This window comes from Buteo buteo, chromosome 15 (genome assembly GCF_964188355.1).
Source record: "Buteo buteo chromosome 15, bButBut1.hap1.1, whole genome shotgun sequence".
NCBI classification, from domain to species: Eukaryota; Metazoa; Chordata; class Aves; order Accipitriformes; family Accipitridae; genus Buteo; species Buteo buteo.
This window is the reverse complement of record NC_134185.1, coordinates 17,502,698-17,523,294: the sequence shown is the minus strand read 5'-3', so window position 1 is coordinate 17,523,294 and position 20,597 is coordinate 17,502,698. Positions and strand designations below refer to the sequence as shown.

The 20,597-nt window shown below is 35.9% G+C and overlaps 1 protein-coding gene across 6 annotated transcripts in view; it reads left to right on the top strand.

The window, feature by feature from the left end:
* The window catches only part of ASCC3 (activating signal cointegrator 1 complex subunit 3), a 276,733-nt gene that overhangs the window by 41,435 nt on the left and 214,701 nt on the right, over positions 1-20,597 (top strand). For all 6 annotated transcript variants that reach the window (XR_012653054.1, XM_075046673.1, XM_075046672.1 and 3 more), the window contains 4 exons: positions 6,164-6,284; positions 9,045-9,252; positions 10,004-10,145; positions 10,717-10,842. Coding sequence is in view for 5 of the 6 variants with exons in the window: in XM_075046673.1 (XP_074902774.1) it covers positions 6,164-6,284; positions 9,045-9,252; positions 10,004-10,145; positions 10,717-10,842 (597 nt within the window). In the remaining variant the exon portion in view is untranslated. The remainder of the gene's footprint in view (positions 1-6,163; positions 6,285-9,044; positions 9,253-10,003; positions 10,146-10,716; positions 10,843-20,597) is intronic.

Sequence of the window (20,597 nt, the reverse complement as noted above, 5' to 3'; positions counted from 1 at the left end):
GGAGAGATCAAGAAAATGCCCTTGTGATGGCAGATAGTTTATGATGTTAAAGTAATGCTCACAGTTCTGTACCTTATATATGAGGTCACACTAAGGACCTCCAGGGCTCCTTGTAAATTGTGCCTTATAGAATTGAAAAGTGAGTATTAGCTATTTAACATTCAGAGTAAAATCTTGTTTCAGTCATGAACATGAGTTCAACAATAAAGATGTACTTTTTATGGCTGAGTCTTACTTGAAAAAATTTACTATGTCATGCATCTCATTGGGGTTCAGCTTCTTTCTTGTTACCTGCACTGGCAGATAGACTGCTGTCTATCTGCAAGACTGTTGTCTGGGTCTCCTTGCTTTTTTCATATAACTAGCATATAATCAGTAGAAATCATTAGCATGGGGACCTTGCCTCATCTTTCTAATGCAGTATGACACATCTTGTCCTTTTGTTCCTAGATTGATTACTCGTTACAGTTTCTTCCAGATATTAAGGCTATGCACATAAAATGAAATGTAAAAATCATTCAAACAAATATGAGTGACTGTATATCACACTCATCTATGTCTTTATGGTCACTGAGTAGTAGCTGAAGTCATCTGAGACCTTTGTTATTGAAGGCAGTCAGGGTTGCCTTTTGGGCACAATCTGTTACTGACTTCAAGGAACGTAATAGTTTGGCTGTTATTCAAGAAACCACTGTTTGACACAGCCTCTCCAACTGTTGCCTGCTATCTAGTTTATTATCTTATAACTTAATAAAAAGGCAGCTGTGAACATTCACCAGATTCCTTTGCCTGCTCTCAGGGTCTTGGATGTTGACTTTTCAGGCCAGAATATATAATAATGTATCAAATTTGAAATGCTAGCACCTACACTGAACACAGAATTATGCCCCTGTGCCACTTCCTGTGTCAGAACTCTTACAGATTTTTGCAAAGAAGATTGCAGAGATGTTTTTTTTCCTACCAGGCTGCCCTGAAAGGGTCATGACCTGAGCATCTATTGGTCTGAGAACCTGTTTGGGAGTTTTTTTTGTTTTTTACATGCAGTGTTACACATTGTTTAATGTTTTCCCATCAGCTATGTGAAGTCATTAATAGCATTCAAGGTACAGGCTCAAGTGCCCGGAACATGTGTCTACCATTCAAACCTGCACCATCTTTATTTCAAGCATAAATGTCCTTGTTGTCCCCTTGTTGGAATGAGCACTTGAGATGAGTGGTGGAAGCTCAATATGTTAGAAGTAAGTATGATGCTATGAAAGTGTTGAAAATATTTCCATGAACTTCGGTTACTCTGGTAGTTTCTTCATTAAAAGCTACCATAGGCTGTCATCAACATGGTCCCCAGCCTTACTGTCCTTCTAAGATTCATTGCTTCTAATTGGCATTTGAATGCTAGAAATTTCATCCTGCGGACTGTTGGATTGGATATGACCTTGCGAACTCCTGGATTTGATTAATGGAAAGCATTTCATTTGGAATGAAACATAATAATCTAATAATCAGCCTCCTAAGTTATGTAAATTGCTAGGAGTGCATCACAGTTTTTCAATTTGCTTTTTTTTCTGTAGAAGAGAAAGTAAAATCTTTAGAAGCAAAATGTTGTACCTGAAATTCTTTTCTCAGCAGTATAAAACCTCTGAAGAAGTTCTCCTTTTCTGAAGTGAATATTAGGAATTTCTATGCAGTTTATACTAGATACTTATCCAAATGAGCAATGCAGCTCATGGGGGGTTAGTGCTTCATCACTTGGAGAGGATTAAGAATAGATAGGATTGACAACTTGCCTCATAACTTTCTTAAGCTTTCCATTTTACATAAATTGTTACTTTGTTTTTCTTTCACTGCTGTTTGTGGAGTTCGATTCTTTATGGACATACTCTGCAGAGTAGTAGGGCAATCACCTTAAACATCATCATGAGGAACCCTATTCTGTGCATTAGAAAATGACACAGCCTCCTGTGGCAAGTAATACATTTGTATTTTGTAAATCAACATGCAAAGCAACTTTAGTAAGCAGTCACTTCAGCATTGTGCCTCCAGCTGAACTTCCGTCCAGGCATGAGACTGACTGTGGCGGTCAGGACTACATCAGCATTTAGTAGGTACTGGAGGGTGTTGTGGATTTTGCTCTTTCACAGGCGGTTCAGCCACTCCAGCCTATGTTGATAACTTAAATTTATACCATCAAAAAATAAAACTATTCTAGGAAAGATATGTCCTGGGAAAAGAAGGCTGCTTTATTTCTTGGTCAGATGTTTTCTGTGCCTTGGGACTTTGCTTCTCCTAGTAGGCATAAGGCAGTGCAACACAACTTCTAATATTCTTTTTCCTGCTCTTTGATTTACACAGTCAACCTGTCACTATAAAGTGTAAGTGCTTTCCAGTGCAGGATTGATAGCAGTAGTGAGGTTGTTACTTTGTACAAACTTTGGCACCTCTTTTGAATAAAAGAAACTGTGGGGGGTTTTGTTTTAACTCATGTTTACTCACTAAATTTTGATCAAGATTATTTGGGTAGTGTGATTATTAATATTAAAAACGTAGTTCTTACAGTGGAAAGGTTCTTTTAACAAATCAAATTGTGCGCTGTTTCTGAAAATGTCAGACTCAGCATTCACTTTATTGAAGTTGGATCTCAACAAGTGTTTTTTTTCTCTCCAACTCATACTGGTTTTAATGAGTTACTATAGGGTGCAGTTGCTGCTTAGATCTTTAATGAAGTCTGTCATTATAGAAGTTCAGGTTGTTGTTTAATTTGTTGATTACTTTGAAAATTAGGCTTAAAAACTCCAACGAAGGTCCAAGTTTTTCTGAAATGGTAGAAAGCCTTCTGAATGGACCCTGATGTGGTTTTGAAAGTCTAAACAAATGAGAAGATAAAGAATTGCACTTTGGAACAGCAGCATTCTGTGGTAGTTCTTAATACCTTAATTAGGAAGCAGTGGATCACTCCTATAATATGAACAAATCTGATGATTAATAACATACTGGTCTTGCAAGTCCCCAAGTTTAGTTATTTCTGCTCTTCGCAAACTTTGTCTACCATTGTCACCATTTCTACCATCAGCAGTAGGTGGCGACAGATCTTGCTCTTGAACTTATTCTTCATCTCTCAGCACTTCTACTTCTGTCTTGATTTAGCTCTCAGTGGTTGTTTCAACCCATGATCTCTGGCAAGCTTCTAGTGGGTGTGGGAGACGTTTTGTCAATAAGAACAGGTCATTGCTTCTGGTCTTCTGTATTCTTTAGCTTTTTCCCCTCAGTCTTGAACAATGGACTCAGTCTGTCTTAGCTGTTTAAGATGTTCTGAAAGCCTCTTTCCTTTTCAGACAGCAGCAAGATTATGTAGGTGATATAGACAGTTCTCAAACTACTGGTAGCAAATGAATGCCACACTCTGTCCACTGATCAAGAAGGCAAAATGGAGGGACTTTTACCACATAAGCATTGCAGAGTCCATCATGTGTAATACTGTATGGTTCAGTTCTCTCTGACTGGTGGGCTGTCGGGAGAGTAGGATATGCAGTTTCACCTTGGTACTCTTCTTTTGAGCCCCTAGCTCACTGGAGATGGAGTAAGTGATACTGTTTTTACTTCATGACCTCTGACCATGAAGTAGAATGCATCATGTAACATTACAGCTTCTTTGTATGGCTCTGCTGGTCTAATTGGTTGAGATAGTTTTGATGTGGATGGTTTTTGTTTCAGAATATATTGGGAAAATAGGAGTGGAAAAGTATCTTCCTGTTCCAAAAAACGGTGTCATCTATTTCCCCAGCAAACACCATCTTTTCTGATTGATGCTTTTCTAGCTTGTTGTTAACAGCTTCCAGTGATAGAGATGCTTTGGAGTCCTCTGCAGAGCTGGAGGCCTACATTGGATGTTTTAGGACTAATGTGTTGTTTGCCTTCTGGGAGTGGTGGTGTGTGTTTGTTTTGGTTTGGGGGACTTTTAGGGGGGGGGAAGATGGTAAGTCTGAATATGCTTAGATTGTGTGTGCTGCCTTGATGAGAAGCTAGTGTTTAAGCCCAGATTTGGTTGAACTGAAAGCATTTCATTTCCCTGTCTTGCTGGTATTCCACGGTCAACAGGATGTTAGCAAAGTTGAGACAAGTTTGTATTCAGTTCTTTATACAATTAAGCTATTTCAAATACACTCCTTTTCTTGTTGCTTTTGTAATTATTTTTCCCTTCCTGTCTTAAGCATTTACCCTTGGAAAATACCTACTCTTCAAATTTACCAGTACTAATTTGTCACTTTCTTTTGAAATATAAAAACAAAGTTCTCTTATATCTTTAGATAATATTAGCTAAAATGTGGCAGTAAAGTGACAGTGAATACCTATGCAAAAGATAAGAATTAATGATCATTGTTAGTGAAGGCTGGACAAAAAGAAATCTGTCATAGCTTGAGATTCTTGACAGCAGAACTGACATCTAGTCAGCAGTTCCCTGTTCTGTATTTTTGTAGTTTGTTCCTTCTATCCAAGTATAGAATTTTCTATTTGTCCACATTTATTGCATTCTGGGTTTTGTTTTGTTTTGTTTTGTTTTTGGCGGGGGGGGGTGCTGCTTCTCTAATTAGCCATCATTGGTTACTCTGAAAGAAATACAAGAGTTTATACATTTCAGAGCTGTTATTTCATGGTCTGTGCAAACTCTGCCATCACTGTACTAATTTGCACAAACCTCATGTTTTTGTAGAAACCCTGAGGGCCAGGAGTAACGCTTCTTTTTTTCTTTTTTTTTTTTTTTAAATGACAGCTGATATTATCAAGTACAGATTGGCCTGAAGAAAGGCATCATTGATCTGATGCCCTTGGCACTGTTCAAAATTTCACAAATACGTGAAGAGGCAGCATAAAGTTATTTCAAGGTGTTCCCAGAGGGCAGTAGTCACAGAGAGCCACAGAAAGACTCTCTGTTAAGAAGTTGGCAAATTAAATACAGGACAGTAAGAGACCTTTCTCTCCTTTTTATAGTTAGAACAGAGATACTTGAATTCTACAGTGCCAAGTGTTACTCTTTCATAGAACATCACATCAAAGTATATTCATAACTTTTATTTTTACCTGATTCCTGAAGTTATACAAATAATATTAACGGCAAACTTAAAGATCATTAAGGAGAAACTGCTCTGTTTTCCTTTTTGGAAATTGAAAAAAAAATGGAGAAAAATTTTTTTAAGGAGTATTAGAAATCAAGAATGAGTTCTGAGTAACTCACTGTTGTACTGTAATTCTTTGATTTTTGACAAAATTATTATAGAAAAGATGGATAGGGATGTGCTTTTAATATTTTGGGTGGGGTTTTTTCCATTAAAACCCAGTATTATGTGGAAAAGGGAACTTTAAATAAGGAACTGTTTACCTAACCTGCTACAAGAGAATCATTTGAGTAAAAGAATCATTGGGCCAAAATACTGCTTATTGTTATGGAATTCTGTTCTGGTGTATATCACCTACATCATGTCTTTGAATTGCTCACACACACAGCATTATATGTGCAAGTATTATATACTGAAGTTGATACTGGTGTCATCTTAATTGTTTCTTCAAATTCCTGCTCTAGTCCATGTCTGTGATTATTTTTTTTTTTTTTGTAGGACGTGACTGTGAAAATGCAGTAGGCTATATCTCTTGTTCACTGGAATGGGAATAACTTCCTATTTATCTGAATTTTATGAGAAAGCATTGGTTCTCTTGATTTATCTGCTTAGATCATGGAGGAATAAATTTGCAGCATATTTTATGAAAATAACCATAAAGAAAGACATGTAAAGTTTAGTTTTGAGAAGAGTTAAATGTTTAGTCTTGAGAAGAGTTAAATTTTATGCAAGAATTTCTGAGAGAAATGGAGTTTTACTTAATAGACAAAATTCACAGATTTTAAATATTTCCAGCTGAAAACTTTCTATAATTTTCACTTTTTGTAATAGACAATCTGGCTGAATACTAGCAATGATACCTTTTGGGTTGAATTACTTGCAGTTGAAGTTCACTGATTTGTTTCAACTCATTGTCAACAGATATGCTGTTGCCATGTGTCCTGGTTTCAGCTGGGAAAGAGTTAATTTTCTTCCTAGTAGATGGAAACATTGCAGTCCTATTTATAAATTTACATTAATTTGCCTAATGACTTATGACTTTGTTTTCTTTGTAGTTATTTGAACTGCTAGGCCCTGAAGGTTTTGAACTCATAGAGAAACTCCTACAGAACAGATCTCTTATTCTGGAAAGATCTTTGACTTATCCAAATGATAACAGGTTCCAGACTCTGCAAGGTAAGCAACCACATCAAAAGTAGTTTTCTAGCTATTCAATTATATTTCAAACAACAGTACTGTCTATGTGTGTTTAAAAAGCAAGCAAAAAAAAAAATGGGCACTGGGAGGGATATTTATATGGGCTTAAACAAAGAAATCGTGGTCTGGTTATACAGAGGAAATGAATACATATTGCATATATTTATTTACTTTTCAACTGCCTATGGGCACAGGTAACTTTTAAATATACTAACAGTTGCACTTTTTCTATTTTAGTGGATTACTCTGGAAATAACTTGATCTTTGGTTATTCCTCATCTGCTTTCCTACTTAATCTCTCCTTCTGTACTATCGTCAACTGTAGGTCTTGGGGAGAAAAAGCACAGTAACAACCACTTCTGAAAAAAATAAAGTTAAGCTTGAGGATAGATAAGTGAGAGGAAAAAAAAAAAGAGGTTCAGGTTTTATACTGTGATTTTTGTTTTTATAAGATAAATTGCCCACACGAGTAATTCTTTTAAAATCTGTTTTACAAATTGCTGTTTAAAAACAAGTCTTCTCACTTTCTCTTCTGACAAAAATAAATCTGATTGTGAATAGGTTGTGATTTGGGATAAATCTTACAAGGACATAACACCATGCAGCCCATTGCATGTTCACAGCATACAGACTTAGAAAAATGTGAATAAAACTAGTAATGGTGGACTTATGTATCCTCACAATAATTTTAAAATGCAAGTAAAGGTTTTTTAATACATTTATCTAAACTGAAATATAAGCAAGCATTTAGAAGTTTGTCTCTTATTGTGCTGATAGTTAGTCTAAACTCATCAGAACAACTGTTAGTTTTATCTGTTCATGATTTCAAAGCAGAATGTCTTGCTGTCAGTATAACAAGGTTTTGTGTCCTGGTGTTTTTTCCCTTCTCAGATAATCACATAATAAAAAATTAAAAATACATTCAGTATAAACTGAACTGCTACAGTTTTTCTCCTATGTGCAGATTGCAGTTACATAAATATTTTCTTCTCACTCAACAGAAGCAGTATTTTGGAAGCTTTTATGAATTTATTCTTCATTATGCCATCAGTTAAATCTATCATGGTAATTTCTGCTAGAATGTGGAGGAAGAATACTTTCAATGTTTTGCTTTTGAGACAATAGGAAAGCATTACTGACTGTATGCTTTTTTCACTGATGAGAGAATCCTTCTTTCACTGTGGTAAAGAATTCAATCATACTTGAGTATCTTCTCTGAGATTGAAGATGTTCTGTCTCAAGTTCAGTTTGTTAATTTTAAAAACACTTTTAAGTTGGTATTTCTAATGGAGATTGAAGTTTTATCTTTCCAGAATTGCATTTGGGGAAGGGAATCATTTGTGTCTGCAGAAATTTAGTCAACTTTGAGTAATTCATGTCTTGAGAATATAAGCAGAAGTCAAGAAACTGTACGTGTACTGCATTTTTGTAGCATGCTGTATTATTTGACTATTTCTTATGTAATTTACTTACATGGCAGTAAAGATGATTGTTGTGCTTATCAGACAAATCAAGTAACAGTTCTTTGCCCTGGTGTGTTCAGTCTGAATTAAATTTAGTCAGGAAATTGCATCCATTGTTGTCCCCTTTTAATACAAGAGAGAGCGAGTTAAAGCTACAGACATGATGGTATTAATGTGGACATTTTGACAGTTTATTAGATTTTTTTTCAATGCTATTTAACAAGTTACAGTCACCTTATCCAGTATGCATGCTGCGAGATGTGAGTTTCACTGTTACTGTAGAGGAAAACTAAGAGGCACAAATTGTTCAAAACACCAGTCAAGTGCGTTTATTTGATGAAAAAAGTTTTAAGTTTTCGGCTTCAGAGTTTAACTGCAAAAGTACATATGAAACATAATTGAATTAAGTATATAATATTAAGTCAAACCTACATAAATTAATAAACTGCAGAATTTTGAAAACAGAAGTTTAAAAACACTGATGTAATTAAAATAAAAAAAAAAAAAAACCCTCACCACCCCATTGCATATGAAAGACTTTGTTGTGTCTGGGTTTGGCCAGTAATGGCCTTGGAAGGGCGAATGTGACTGGGCTTTTTTGGGTTCTCTGCTCCCCTGGATTTATTGTTTACTGTAATTGTTCTGTGGTTCTGGTTCTTCTTGATTCAATCCTGCTGCTTATCCACATAAATGGAAGGAGTCCTTGTGGTTGTATAGAATAAGATTTCTTTTCTCAGATGTTTAGGGAAATTACATTGTGTGCATGCTTTCAATACAATCATGTTATCTAGTAAATATACACTAATTGTTATGTGAAGAGGCTGTTTAAAAAAAACAACCTGTTTAATCTGTTTTCACACCACTCTACTCATCAGTGTATACATGTAAGAGGAGAGGTGAGTGGCATTTCCACTGTTGATGAAGTTGTCATAAATACAGAAAAGAAAAAAAGCCATTCCTTTTACTCCTAGCCCATCCTCTTGCTTTGGGATGGAATTTTGTTTGCTTAACAACAGTAGCATTAAACATCCTACCTTTGGGAAACGAGTGGGTACTTATTTCGGATTTCTTGAGGCCAAGGGCTGCATGGCCATCTACATAAAGCTAAACTATCTTTAAACACACATTCCCCCCCCCCCCCCCCCCCAAAAAAAACCCAAACCAAACAAACTCAAAAAACCTGAACCTCAAAAAACAAACCTTTAGAAGAAAACTGGGGAAAACAAAGATGGAATCCAGTACTTAACAGAGATGCATACCTGTTATCATATTGCAGAACAGTGCAAGAAGTTTATAGGAGAAAATATTAAGCCCAATTATGGTTGTCAAGTTACAATTCAGTCTGAACAAGAAAGGCTGTTAATGAAACAGTATCGTCGTGAAGAAAAGCGAAATGCCAGAAAAGAAAAACAAGCTGGCGAAGATGGAGAGGTTTCTGGAGAAGGACTAATGTGCTTTGATCCCAAAGAGCTGCGAATGCAAAGGTAATAAATGCCAAAAGTTGAGAAATGCTTCTATTTTAATTCCTACTTCAACATACCATAATAGTTTATTTTCTTTTACTTTGCTTTCATGATTCTGACTTCAAGTCACGTTTTATTACAAGTGTAGAATTTTTTTTAATGTGAAAACCTAATTTTGAGGGAAAGAAAGCAGTGATCTGCTTAATGAGAATCTTCTTGATCTCGTCTGTGTGGGCTGGAGATGCAGGTTAGAGAGGTAGGCTATCTTTCTTAGTTCCTGTACACACACTACTTGCTTAAGTTCTATGAAGTCTGTACTAAATCTATCAGAACTATCTATCTTTTTTTTTCTCTCAAGATTAATGGGTAGTATTTTCCGTGTTGTCAGCTAAAGGTAGTGGGAGGAGTAGGGGAGGGAGAGGATAAGGAGCAAATAAGCAGTTGTATTTCATATTTAGAAAAATATAGTGGGACTGGTATCTAACTGTGAATACATGTTGCCGTATCTATTAAAAAGAGGCAAAACTGCATTTGGGAAAGCCTTGCACTTATAGGATTGCACTTTTGATTTTTATCTAAACAGTGTGTTATAAGGACTTGTTTAACTGCCTCCAGACAATAACGCTGTAAAATTCCTCTGTTGATTATTTTATGCAAAGTTGTTTTCCTTAAATTTCTACAACTCTTGCTCTGACTTTAATATACCTTATTTGGTTTTTGTGATGGCTGCCTAAAATGGGTAGAATTATTGCAGTTATTTTTCTGCTCACAGAGAACTAGCACTTTTGAATGCTCGAAGCATGCCAGTCCTAGGTAGACAGAGAGACATGGACTTCGAAAAAATTCATTATCCACATGTTTATGATTCCCGAGCTGAAGCTATGAAAACATCAGCATTCATTGGTGGTGCAAAGGTATGTGTTTGGTGCATGACCCTTCTTGAACAGTACATCTTTCCCAGTGAATAATGTGCAGCAGGGTTCCCTTTGTTCCCTTAGAGATTCTTCTCCTTATCAGAGTCCAATGCATGAAGCAGTGCTTCTTTGCAGAGGGTTTTAAGCACTTTCATATATTCTGTTTTTGTTTTGACTCTAGAAAAAATAAACTTGTTCTCAACTAATGTATTTGGTTTTATTTCTAGGGTCACTTAAATCATTAAAATACTGGTTTTCTGTCTTTTGGAAACCATTGAATTGACTTTAACAAAATGAATGCTTTATGAAATTCTAGACTTAATGGCTTTTGAAATTTAATAAAATGTAGTTACCTTTTTTTGTCTTTTGGGGACTGTTTTCTGAGTAGTAAAACTGATTATTTTCCATTTTGGGGGTTCAGTGCTATCTATAAAATGAATCAGTGAGAATTGCTTTTATTTTGGATACATTTTTTGAAGGAAAGTAATAAACCATTGTTCAAAATGGGTTATACGTAATGACACTTTCTGTTTTCATACTTTCAGTTAATTTTCCTATAATACTGTTTTAGGTGTTCTTACCAGAGGCAGTTCAGAGAGAAAACAATAAAATATATGAAGAGGTGAAGATCCCCCATAGTGAACCAATGCCTATTGGTATTGAAGAGAAAATTGTTTATATTAAAGACTTAGATGAGGTGAGTAAGCCATTTCAAAGATATTAAATTAGTTTTTGCTTTGTATTACGAAAATTTAACTGAAGAAGATTACCAATTAGTAGTGTGATATGTGATGTGTAAATGCAGCCACTTAGTTTCTTCACTACTATTTTGAGAATATTTGTTGGGAGGGTGTAGTGCAGTGATATAATCCCTTTCATGATGACTCAGATTCAAGAAATTCCTGCTCTGAACTACTTGATCATGAGTTGCAATTTTCAATTCCTTTGGCATTACCTGTTCAGCTATTTATGGTTTTGAGCTGTGATCTGAATCACTAAAATGAAAAGAAAAGATTATGGCGATTCTGTTCTCTTTCTGGAGACCACATGGAGAAGTGAGCCCAGACTTCTGTATCTTGACTTGTACAGGTTGGCTTGGTCACAAGCACAGCACTATTTTGCAGTCCATCACACTGGTCTTATAGTACGATGCAGTTGTGGGGGTGTTGAGTTATGTTGTTATAGACTGTATGGGGTGCAAAACCTTCTGGAACAGTGCTTCTTTAAGTAGAAGGCGGCAAATCATTATTAGCAAAACTTTGATGATAGAAACTAGAGGGCTGAGAGGAAAAGTGCAAGTAAAACAAACATTAACATTTTAACTTTTACTGATTTAAAATGGTGAAAAAGCAGAGGTAAGGGAACTATATTTGTTGTCAGTATTTACAGGCTAGTGAACTTGCAGTACTCCATCACATGTACCTGCCCACTCCTCATTGTGTATGTCAAATTTGTTGATGAATGGAAGATTTGCTATTGATTTGAACAAGGACATAAAGAGCAAGCTGTATGTACATATGAAGAAGGTTTTATGTTTCTTACCTCTTCAGCAGCATACAACATGGAAAAATGTTTCCCATTTTTTTCCCTGTGGGAAAACAGGAAATAAGAATATAAATCTAAATCTAATACAGTTACCCAGAGCACTTCATTGGGATTCTGAGTAAAGATTATGTCTTGCATAAAGATTTAACTCTTTTTAAAACAGAAGATGGTTTAATTTTAGAATCTGGATCTGTTCTTTTGTGCTTGGGTGACAGTACCTGATGTCATGTTTATGAAGTGACTGACAGCTTAACTAGATAGAAAAGTTGAGCCACTGCAGCTATAAAATGCGACATTTTATATGACAATTTTCAGCGTGACGGCTTGATGCAATGAAATGTCTGTCTTCTAAGCTAAATGCTACCTACTAACCTGTAAACTTTTTGCAAGAAGTATCAATATTTCAATAGACAATAACTTGTTTCAGAAAAGATATAGTTCAGACAGAAACAAAATAAATCTAAAAGAAGTAGTTTGCAGATTTTTACACATGCAGTGTTTAAAATAAAAGTTACAAAATGCCTCTGTTACACAAATTTAACAAATAATTCATCTCCTTTGTAGATTGTGTATTGTCAAGAGGTATGCTTTTCAGTTTTACAGTGAAATTCAGAAACAAAATTGGTTCTTCACTAATGATTTTGATTGGGTGCATTGACAAGAGCGGGTCTGGGAATGTACAAAGACCAAGAAGCTGTGCTATATAGCTAAGTGAGTGCATTTCACAGACAAAGTATGTTTAGAAAATGCAGCTGGTCGTAGCATAAGTGTTCAAATGGGCAGCAGAGGTGACAGTCAGTGGTAGTGCAGAGACGGCAGACAAAAAGTCTTCATTACTCAACTTAATATTCACATTACCTAGCAGGTGAAAATTCTGTTATTCAGCTACTAGTTTGCATTTGTGTCACCTCTGTCTTTTAATAGAGAAAGGAGCTCTATGACAGAATCTGTGATGTATAGACATATAACGCTGGTAATGAAACTAAATTGTCAAAAAGTTTAATTTACCTTTGTCATGGTTTAACCCCAGCCAGCAAATAAGCACCATGCAGCTGCTCACTCACTTCTCCCCACTCAGTGGGATGGGGGAGAGAATCGGGGAAAAATTAAAACTCATAGGTTGAAATAAGAACAGTTTAATAGGACAGAAAGGAAGAAAATATTAAAATAATAATAATGATGAATTGGAATATACAAAACAAGTGATGCACAATGGAATTGTCACCACCTGCCAACCGATGCCCAGTCAGTTCCCGAGCAGTGATCCCAAGCAGCCCCACTCCTCCCAGTGTATATACTGGGCATGACGTCAGATGGTATGGAATACCCCTTTGGCCACTTTGGGTCAGCTGCCCTGGCTGTGTCCCCTCCCAACTTCTTGTGCCCCTCCAGCCTTCTCGCTGGCTGGGCATGAGAAGCTGAAAAGTCCTTGACCTGTTGCTAAGTAGTGTTTAGACTAACTGAACACATCAGTGTGTTATCAACATTATTCTCATACTAAATCCAAAATATAACACTATACCAGCTATTAGAAAGAAAATTAACTCCATCCCAGCTGAAACCAGGACAACCTTTAATTTTCCTTTTAAAAGAGGGAAGGTAAGAATTAGTCTAAAATGGGCTAGTTTGTATTCTTTCAAAAGATGTTTTGCTTTCAACTGAACATTAATGTGAGAATTTTTGAAGTATCGTAGGAGCTTCTTTTCTTTTTAGTCTGTATGTTTTCATTTGCACAAAAGTAATTTTAAGGACTTCCATACCATATGACATCACGCCCAGTATATAAACTGGGGGAAGTTGGCCGGGGGAGCACTGCGGCTTGGGGATTGGCTAGGCATTGGTCAGCAGGTGGTGAGCAATTGTTTTGTGCATAACTTGTTTTGCATGTTCTGTTGTTGTTATTATTATCCCTTCCTTTTCTCTCTTGTTAAACTTTATCTCAACCCATAAGTTTTACTTTTTTTTTTTTTTCCCTGATTTTCTCTTCCAGCCCACTGCGGGGGGGGGGGGGGGGGAATGACTGAGCAGCTGCATGATGCTTAATTGCCAGCTGGGGTTAAACTATGACAACTGCAAATACAAGATCAGGAGTGGCCAACCTTTCACAATTTAGCAGCCATAAAAGCATACCATAGCATCTGTCATAAACTGCTGGCATTAGCGCTCTCCTACTCTCTGTGTTGTTCCTTTTTCTGCTTCGTCACCTCTACCTTTCTACACTGTGATCTGAACTGCTTCGCCTCCTGCCACAGTCTAACTCTACCTGTGTCATCTCATATTCTTTATTTCCTGCCCCTGTTGTGCTGGGAGCAGGAGCTAGTGGTTTGCATGGAGGGTGCTGTGCTGCTGCTTGAGAACATCTCTGGTGTTCAATGGCAGAAGGGTGCACTGTGTCCCTCAGAAGGAGTGGCAAAGAGGAAGGGTTCTTGCTTTACTGGAAGGCAGTAAATCCCACCCCCAACTCAATTTGTAGATAATTATTCTTCTTGGCATTTATTATTATTTGGAGAGTTTTCACCACAGTACAAGAATGCATAGCTTATAAGTAGCTGGTTGGTCACACCAGTTTAGTGTGAGGTATTATGGTACTACTACTTGTGAAAGAGGCATGCTAGCTAGGTTGTTTCAATAATGAGAACTTAAAAAATGGAGTAAGCGCAAGCTTAGATTTATTAGCTTTGGCTGCTTGACATGCAGCTTGACCATTAGTGAAATATATTTTTTGTACTTACTAGAAAGGTGGTTTTGTGCCAGCCTTTTTGTCAAATAAATGTACCTTTAAAGTCATAAACTCAGGTCTGGGAAAATTCCTCTTCAAGACTGTGAAAACAGGTTTTCTCTAACAAATTGCTGTTGGTGAAAAATGACTTCAGCTTTTTACCTGAAGTGGGTATTCAGGGTAGGATTTATTTCTTTGTTTCATGTTATTTCCATTTCCTTTTACTAGCACTACCTAATGGTCTAAATAAGACATGCTTTTTTTTCTCTCTGCATTATGTGAAGGAATTATTATGAAATCAATATTCCGGTTTTTCCTGTAATGTTTTCTTGGTTTTAGAATTGTACAAGGTAAGTCTACTGAATAAAGTATGGGAGTTTTTGCATAAATTACATTTTTCACATCCAGAATGTTGGACCATTTATTCCAAAGTTGATCTTAGTGTATATTTCAGTTGCATATTTTCCAAACAGCAATTGACAGTTGGACTGAATTGAAGAATTTTTTAAAATATTTTTATTTTTATTGAAATCTTGTCATTTGTCCAATGAAGTATGCTAAAAAATTGCTCTGAGGAAAGTTTACAGTTCCTGTAATCATTAGTTCTAACTTAAGAGAAGGAAAAAAACATGTAGGTCAAGATACAATGTTTTTAATAGCTAGTAATGTATATTAGGAATTGCAGTCTGTCTTCATGTTTCATGAGTGGGGGTCCAAAGAAAGTAGAACATGTGCAGTAACAGGTTAACAAGAATACTAGAGTTAAGGTTCTACACTGATGTTAACCTTAAAGCCTGCAAATTCTGGCTTAATTTTCTTCAGTATGTGAGTTAATGAGTATTTTGTCATTACTTTAGAATTCCAGGTGCAATATTTACAATTTCTGCATCAAATTGTTGGAATATCTAACTTCGTCTCAGCTGAGGCTCTTGTGCATTGTTGTGTTTAAATTGTCTGAATAAATACTGTTGCATTGGTTGAAAGCACATAAAAATATGTGCTTCATGCCAAACCAGCAGTTTATTGTCTATCTTGTGTAAAATTATCATCTTTTCCATTAAGAAAACCCTGTTTCTTATCAGAAATAGTTTATTAACTCTTTATCAGAAAAATCTGTTGCTATGATGTGCAACCTGTAAAGTGGTAGCCTGGTTTTAAAATTTACCTGTAACCTGACGTTGGATAAGTATAAACATGTGCTCTGATGCTGGCTACCTAATTCACCACTGGAAGATGCTTGCTGTACTTGAATAAACTCATTGAATGTAGTATTTTTAAAATGTGCCTCACTTGATTGTGGCGTTCCAATTTTCAGGTATCACTGTATGATTTCCTGAATGCTAAATAGTTCTTTTCCTTTCAGCAATAGTAAACATCTTCCCATTGTGATAAATCTCTGAAAAATATTTTTAAAATATTCTTACTTTATTGATACAGCCTGTAATACTACAAATGATACCATAGCATTTTTCTGGATTCATAAAACCTTTCTATTAGTTTAAATACTAATATTCTTTTGCCACTAAGATGCTCTTCTTTTGTTCAACAGAATCACTGATTTTATTGCATGCCAGATTATTAAGCTGATTTATTTGGGGTAACAAGTTTAAAACAAAAAATATCTAAATAATTTAAAGAGAGAAAGAGACTTGAGATTGTAATAGCAAATAGACTTGGTATGGTAATTGGAGTACAGGTACACTGCAGTGATAGCAAGGCTTTATGAATGTTGTGGTACAACTTTGAATTAATTCTGGAATGAAATGTGAAAGTCTGAGTTCCTTAATTTAATGTGGCACATGGATGTCCCAGCTCCAGTGAGGCAGAGTTCTTAGGAACAAAGCTTGGCAGGATCAGGGATTACAACTACCCTCCAATAGCCATGGGTTTGAGAAGAAACTGTTAGTAGAAAAGTAACACCAAAAGGGAAGATTAGGAATGAAGTAGCTACATAATAGAAGAATAAATATGTAATCAAGAAATACTTTGCAGATGGATAATTTTGTCTGATAATGTGAGATTACCGTTCTAAACATGGTTCCACCCATATCTACTTTCTCCTGAAATGAGAGTATATACAGAGAGTACTATCTCTGTAGTCTGTATCTAAATATATAAAGTAGGTTTCCTAGAACATCAGAATAAGAGCTTATGCTAGTGCTGAAATGAGAGAGAAAAGAATGAACTATCTCAGAAGAGGTATATTGAGGATAACGATTTTCTTTTTTAAAGTGAAACACAAACAGAAAGGGAGTGTCATCAGGGATAGTGATATCAAGCCTGTTCTAAAATCAGGAAAGCGAGAAATAGAAATTGACTTTTTTTTTTTCTGACAAAACCCATAATACAACTTTTTTTCCTGAGATACGCATCCCAGGTGTGTGCTAGCTCTTAAGAGCTGAACACAGTATTGGATATGTTCACGTCTTAGCCATTTCATGGGTTTCCTCCAGAGCATTTTATTTTGTAACTTGTACAGTTATTTTAAAATACCAGTTTGAAATGCAGTGGTACCTGTCAGTAAGGATTGTGGTATACACTTAGCATTTGAAAACTGTGATTTTTTGACTCAGCAAAAAGATGTGTTTGACACTTATAATCTTTGAGAGGATCTGTCTCTTAACACAGAGAAAATAGTTTCAATTTCTCACCCTGAAACATCTCTGCATTAGGCATGTGAGACATGACTGGAGTCTTTCCCTTAATACATGATGCTTCTTCCATTCACAGTCCGAGATTATCATAGACATAAAAAAGACAGTAATATATAAATTTCAGATAGTTAAAAAATATATTTCTAAAATATATTTTATATATATACACACCATATGTATACAACATGTATATGGGGGGTGTGTATATATATATTCACTATTAATGCAGAGTTGATTTTTAAAGTTACAGATGCTTTTTAACAGACCCATCACCACTATTTTATATATCCTCCCCTTTGCCTCCCTCAGCTTGCCAGATTTTTACTTTTTTATTTTTAAATAGAAAAAAAGATCTGTATGCAAAAAAGGTAGTCAAGCCAATCTGTGTCCCTTAGACAGATGTATGTAAGATGCAAAAAAGAGAGGAAGATTATGAGTAATTGGAGAGATACTTGAACCGAAGTGCTATCTGTCCTGGTTTCAGCTGGGATAGAGTTAATTGTCTTCCTAGTAGCTGGTACAGTGCTATGTTTTTGAGTTTGGTGTGAGAAGCATGCTGATAACCCTGATGTTTTCAGTTGTTGCCAATGTTTAGTCTAAAGTCAAGGATTTTTCAGCTTCTGATCCCCAGCCAGCAAGAAGGCTGGAGGGGCACAAGAAGTTGGCACAAGACACAGCCAGGGCAGCTGACCCAAACTGGCCAAAGGGGTATTCCAGACCATGGGACGTCACATCTAGTATAGAAACTGGGGGGAGTGGGGGCGGGGGGATTGCCGCTCAGGGATTAACTGGGTGTCAATCGGTGGGTGGTGAGCAATTGCATTGTGTATCACTTGTTTTGTATATTCCAATCCTTTTATTTTTACTGCTGTCATTTTATTAGTGTTACCATTATCATTATTAGTTTCTTCTTGTCTGTTCTATTAAACTGTTCTTATCTCAACCCACGAGTTTTACTTTTTTTCCAATTCCCTCCCCCATCCCACTGGGTAGGGGGGAAGTGAGTGAGTGGCTGCGTCGTGCTTAGTTGCTGGCTGAGGTTAAACCAGAACAGATCTTATATCAGATTTTATGAAGAGTAAAAAGCAGCTTTTACTGAGAAGCAGTCCATATGTACTAAAACAATCTGTCAATCCACTGTTGTGAAAGTAATGCCATAGTTCACCTTTTTGGGGACGGGGAGGAATGAAGGTAAAGAAGCAAATACATCATGCCGCTCATGAGTTTTGGAGCTAGGCATTATATAACTGATCAGATGTAAGCCTGTATTTGCTCAAATTATGTCCTCTTTGGCTTATTGATATGATGTGGCTTTTATTTCTGGTATCATGTTGTGGATTGAATCACTGTAACGTGATCATTTAAAAGCAGATTGTTTTTATAGAAATGGGAGAAACATTCACCAGAGAAGTATAATGAAAACAGGCTTTTATTATTGTCCCATAAGAATTGGGAAGTAATGCAGATACTTTCTTAAAATTTTGGATTACCAGGATTATTGGAAGAATACATAGATAATCACTTGCACCCACATTTTCAGATTGTACAATGGTTTCCCTGATTTAAAAAAATAACCAATGCAACAACTTGCAATGTAACTCTTTTCTTATTCCAAAATAGTGTTCTCTGTCTACCTTTGTCTTTTGGTAGGCTCACAGCAGGTTTATTTGCTTTGGTTTGACACTGGGCAAGTTTGGTTCTTTTAGAATCAGGCTGAATGAAGGTTTCACTTGCAGTATGTGCTGCCTTAGCTCATCTACACAAACTTTTCAGATAATTTTTCACCTTTGTGAAAAGTCATCTTTTTCTTTATAGCCAATAGGCTTCTTCTTGCTATTCAGCTATAACCTAAAGACTTTCCCTTTAAGATACTTACAGTGTCTTAATATTGACTGCTTAAAATACGATCTGAATGTTTGTTCTTTAAGTTGCCTTTGTCCTAGTGTCATGTGCAGTTCAGTTGAAGATGTTTTGTAGTCTTGTGCTTTTATTCTTTTTAAGTTTATCAAGGCTTTCATCTTTTTTCTTTAAACATCAGTTTCTAAACACTACTAGGATAGTATATTGTAAAACCTATTACAGCTTTATTTTTCGTATTGACTTATCTGTTTACACGCTCATATAAGAGTCTTTCAACATCTTAGAGGTTTGTCGGTTGTGTTGCGTGAACAAGCCACATTTAAGATACCAGATATGTTGACGGTGGCAAGGATGCTATGAAAAACTCATAAATATGCTCTTTGTTGTGTCAGTCTGGGTTGTGTTTATATACACGTTTTTATTTTCAAAGTCTTGATATTAATGAAAACATATGTGAAAAACACTGATAAATGCAGATATAGCAAGAAAAAATCCTTGTGAATATAAAATAGTATTTTCAAATATCCTTTCATTAGTCAAGTTGTAATTGAAAATTAAACAGATCTTCTCACTCATAGATACTCTGTTTATTCTAAATAATAGTAATGTACAACTTTTTATTGAAAAGAGTTCTGTAAAATCTGAGTTATTTCTTCTTGGGCAGTATAAGTTTGAAGACAAGAACAATTAATTTACAATATGGGTCAAAGTCTAATAGTGAGGATATCTTTATGGGTGAATATAGAGAACTTCATTTCTTTTAGTCTGTTCTTTAAACTAGCACGGCTGTGTATGATATACTAAGCAAAAATTGCTGAAAAATACTTAGTAGTCATGTGAGAGTTGCATGTTCTTACCGTTATTTGGGATTTTGGTCACTCCTTTTCATGCAAATAGTAAATGTGAATAGGGAAATGCACTTTTTAATATTAACATGAGGAAAAATTGACTGCATCTGATTTCAATAAAATGTTAAGCCTGTTTCATTTCCTACGCAGCTGCCAAGTGTGTGTATATGGTGTAGTGCTGCCTCTGAAATGGTTGAAAATCTGATGGGAACACTTACAAAGGCAAACCAGTAAAGGGCACCAGCTGCTGAAAAGCACCTGCTGAGCCACTGTGGGAATAGATGCATCTGCCTGTAGCTACAAGTAATCTAACAAAGTACCTGCTTTTACCTGTCAGGGTTTAGTTTTGTGTAAAAATTCAACCAATGAAACTAATCCTGAATACTTGAAAAGAAAAAAAAAAAGTGGAGTGGTTTTTTTGTGCAAGAGAGCACCACTTCTGAGCAGTAGGAGTCTGTGAAAGCCTCTCATTCTCATAACTATTTTATGTTTTTGTTTTAATAAAAACAAACCCATATATGCCACCAAAAGTCTCAACTACAGTGTGCATAGTGCCTTACTAAAGGATGCAGTCAGTATGGAAGAGATTGCGCTACCAAAGAGCAGGTTTCCAGTTTTTGTTTGGCTTAGTTTGAGGGATGGATCTCAAGGGGGGCTTGTGAGAGTATATGTTTCTTTTTTCATTGTAGAGTATATGATTCATTGTGGATACTAATGCACACATAAAAATGTTTTTTACAGTCAGAAGTCATTAGACAAATTTCCCAAATATTTTTTAAAACTGTTGTACTTCTTCATCCCACACATTGGTGACCTTACCACACAA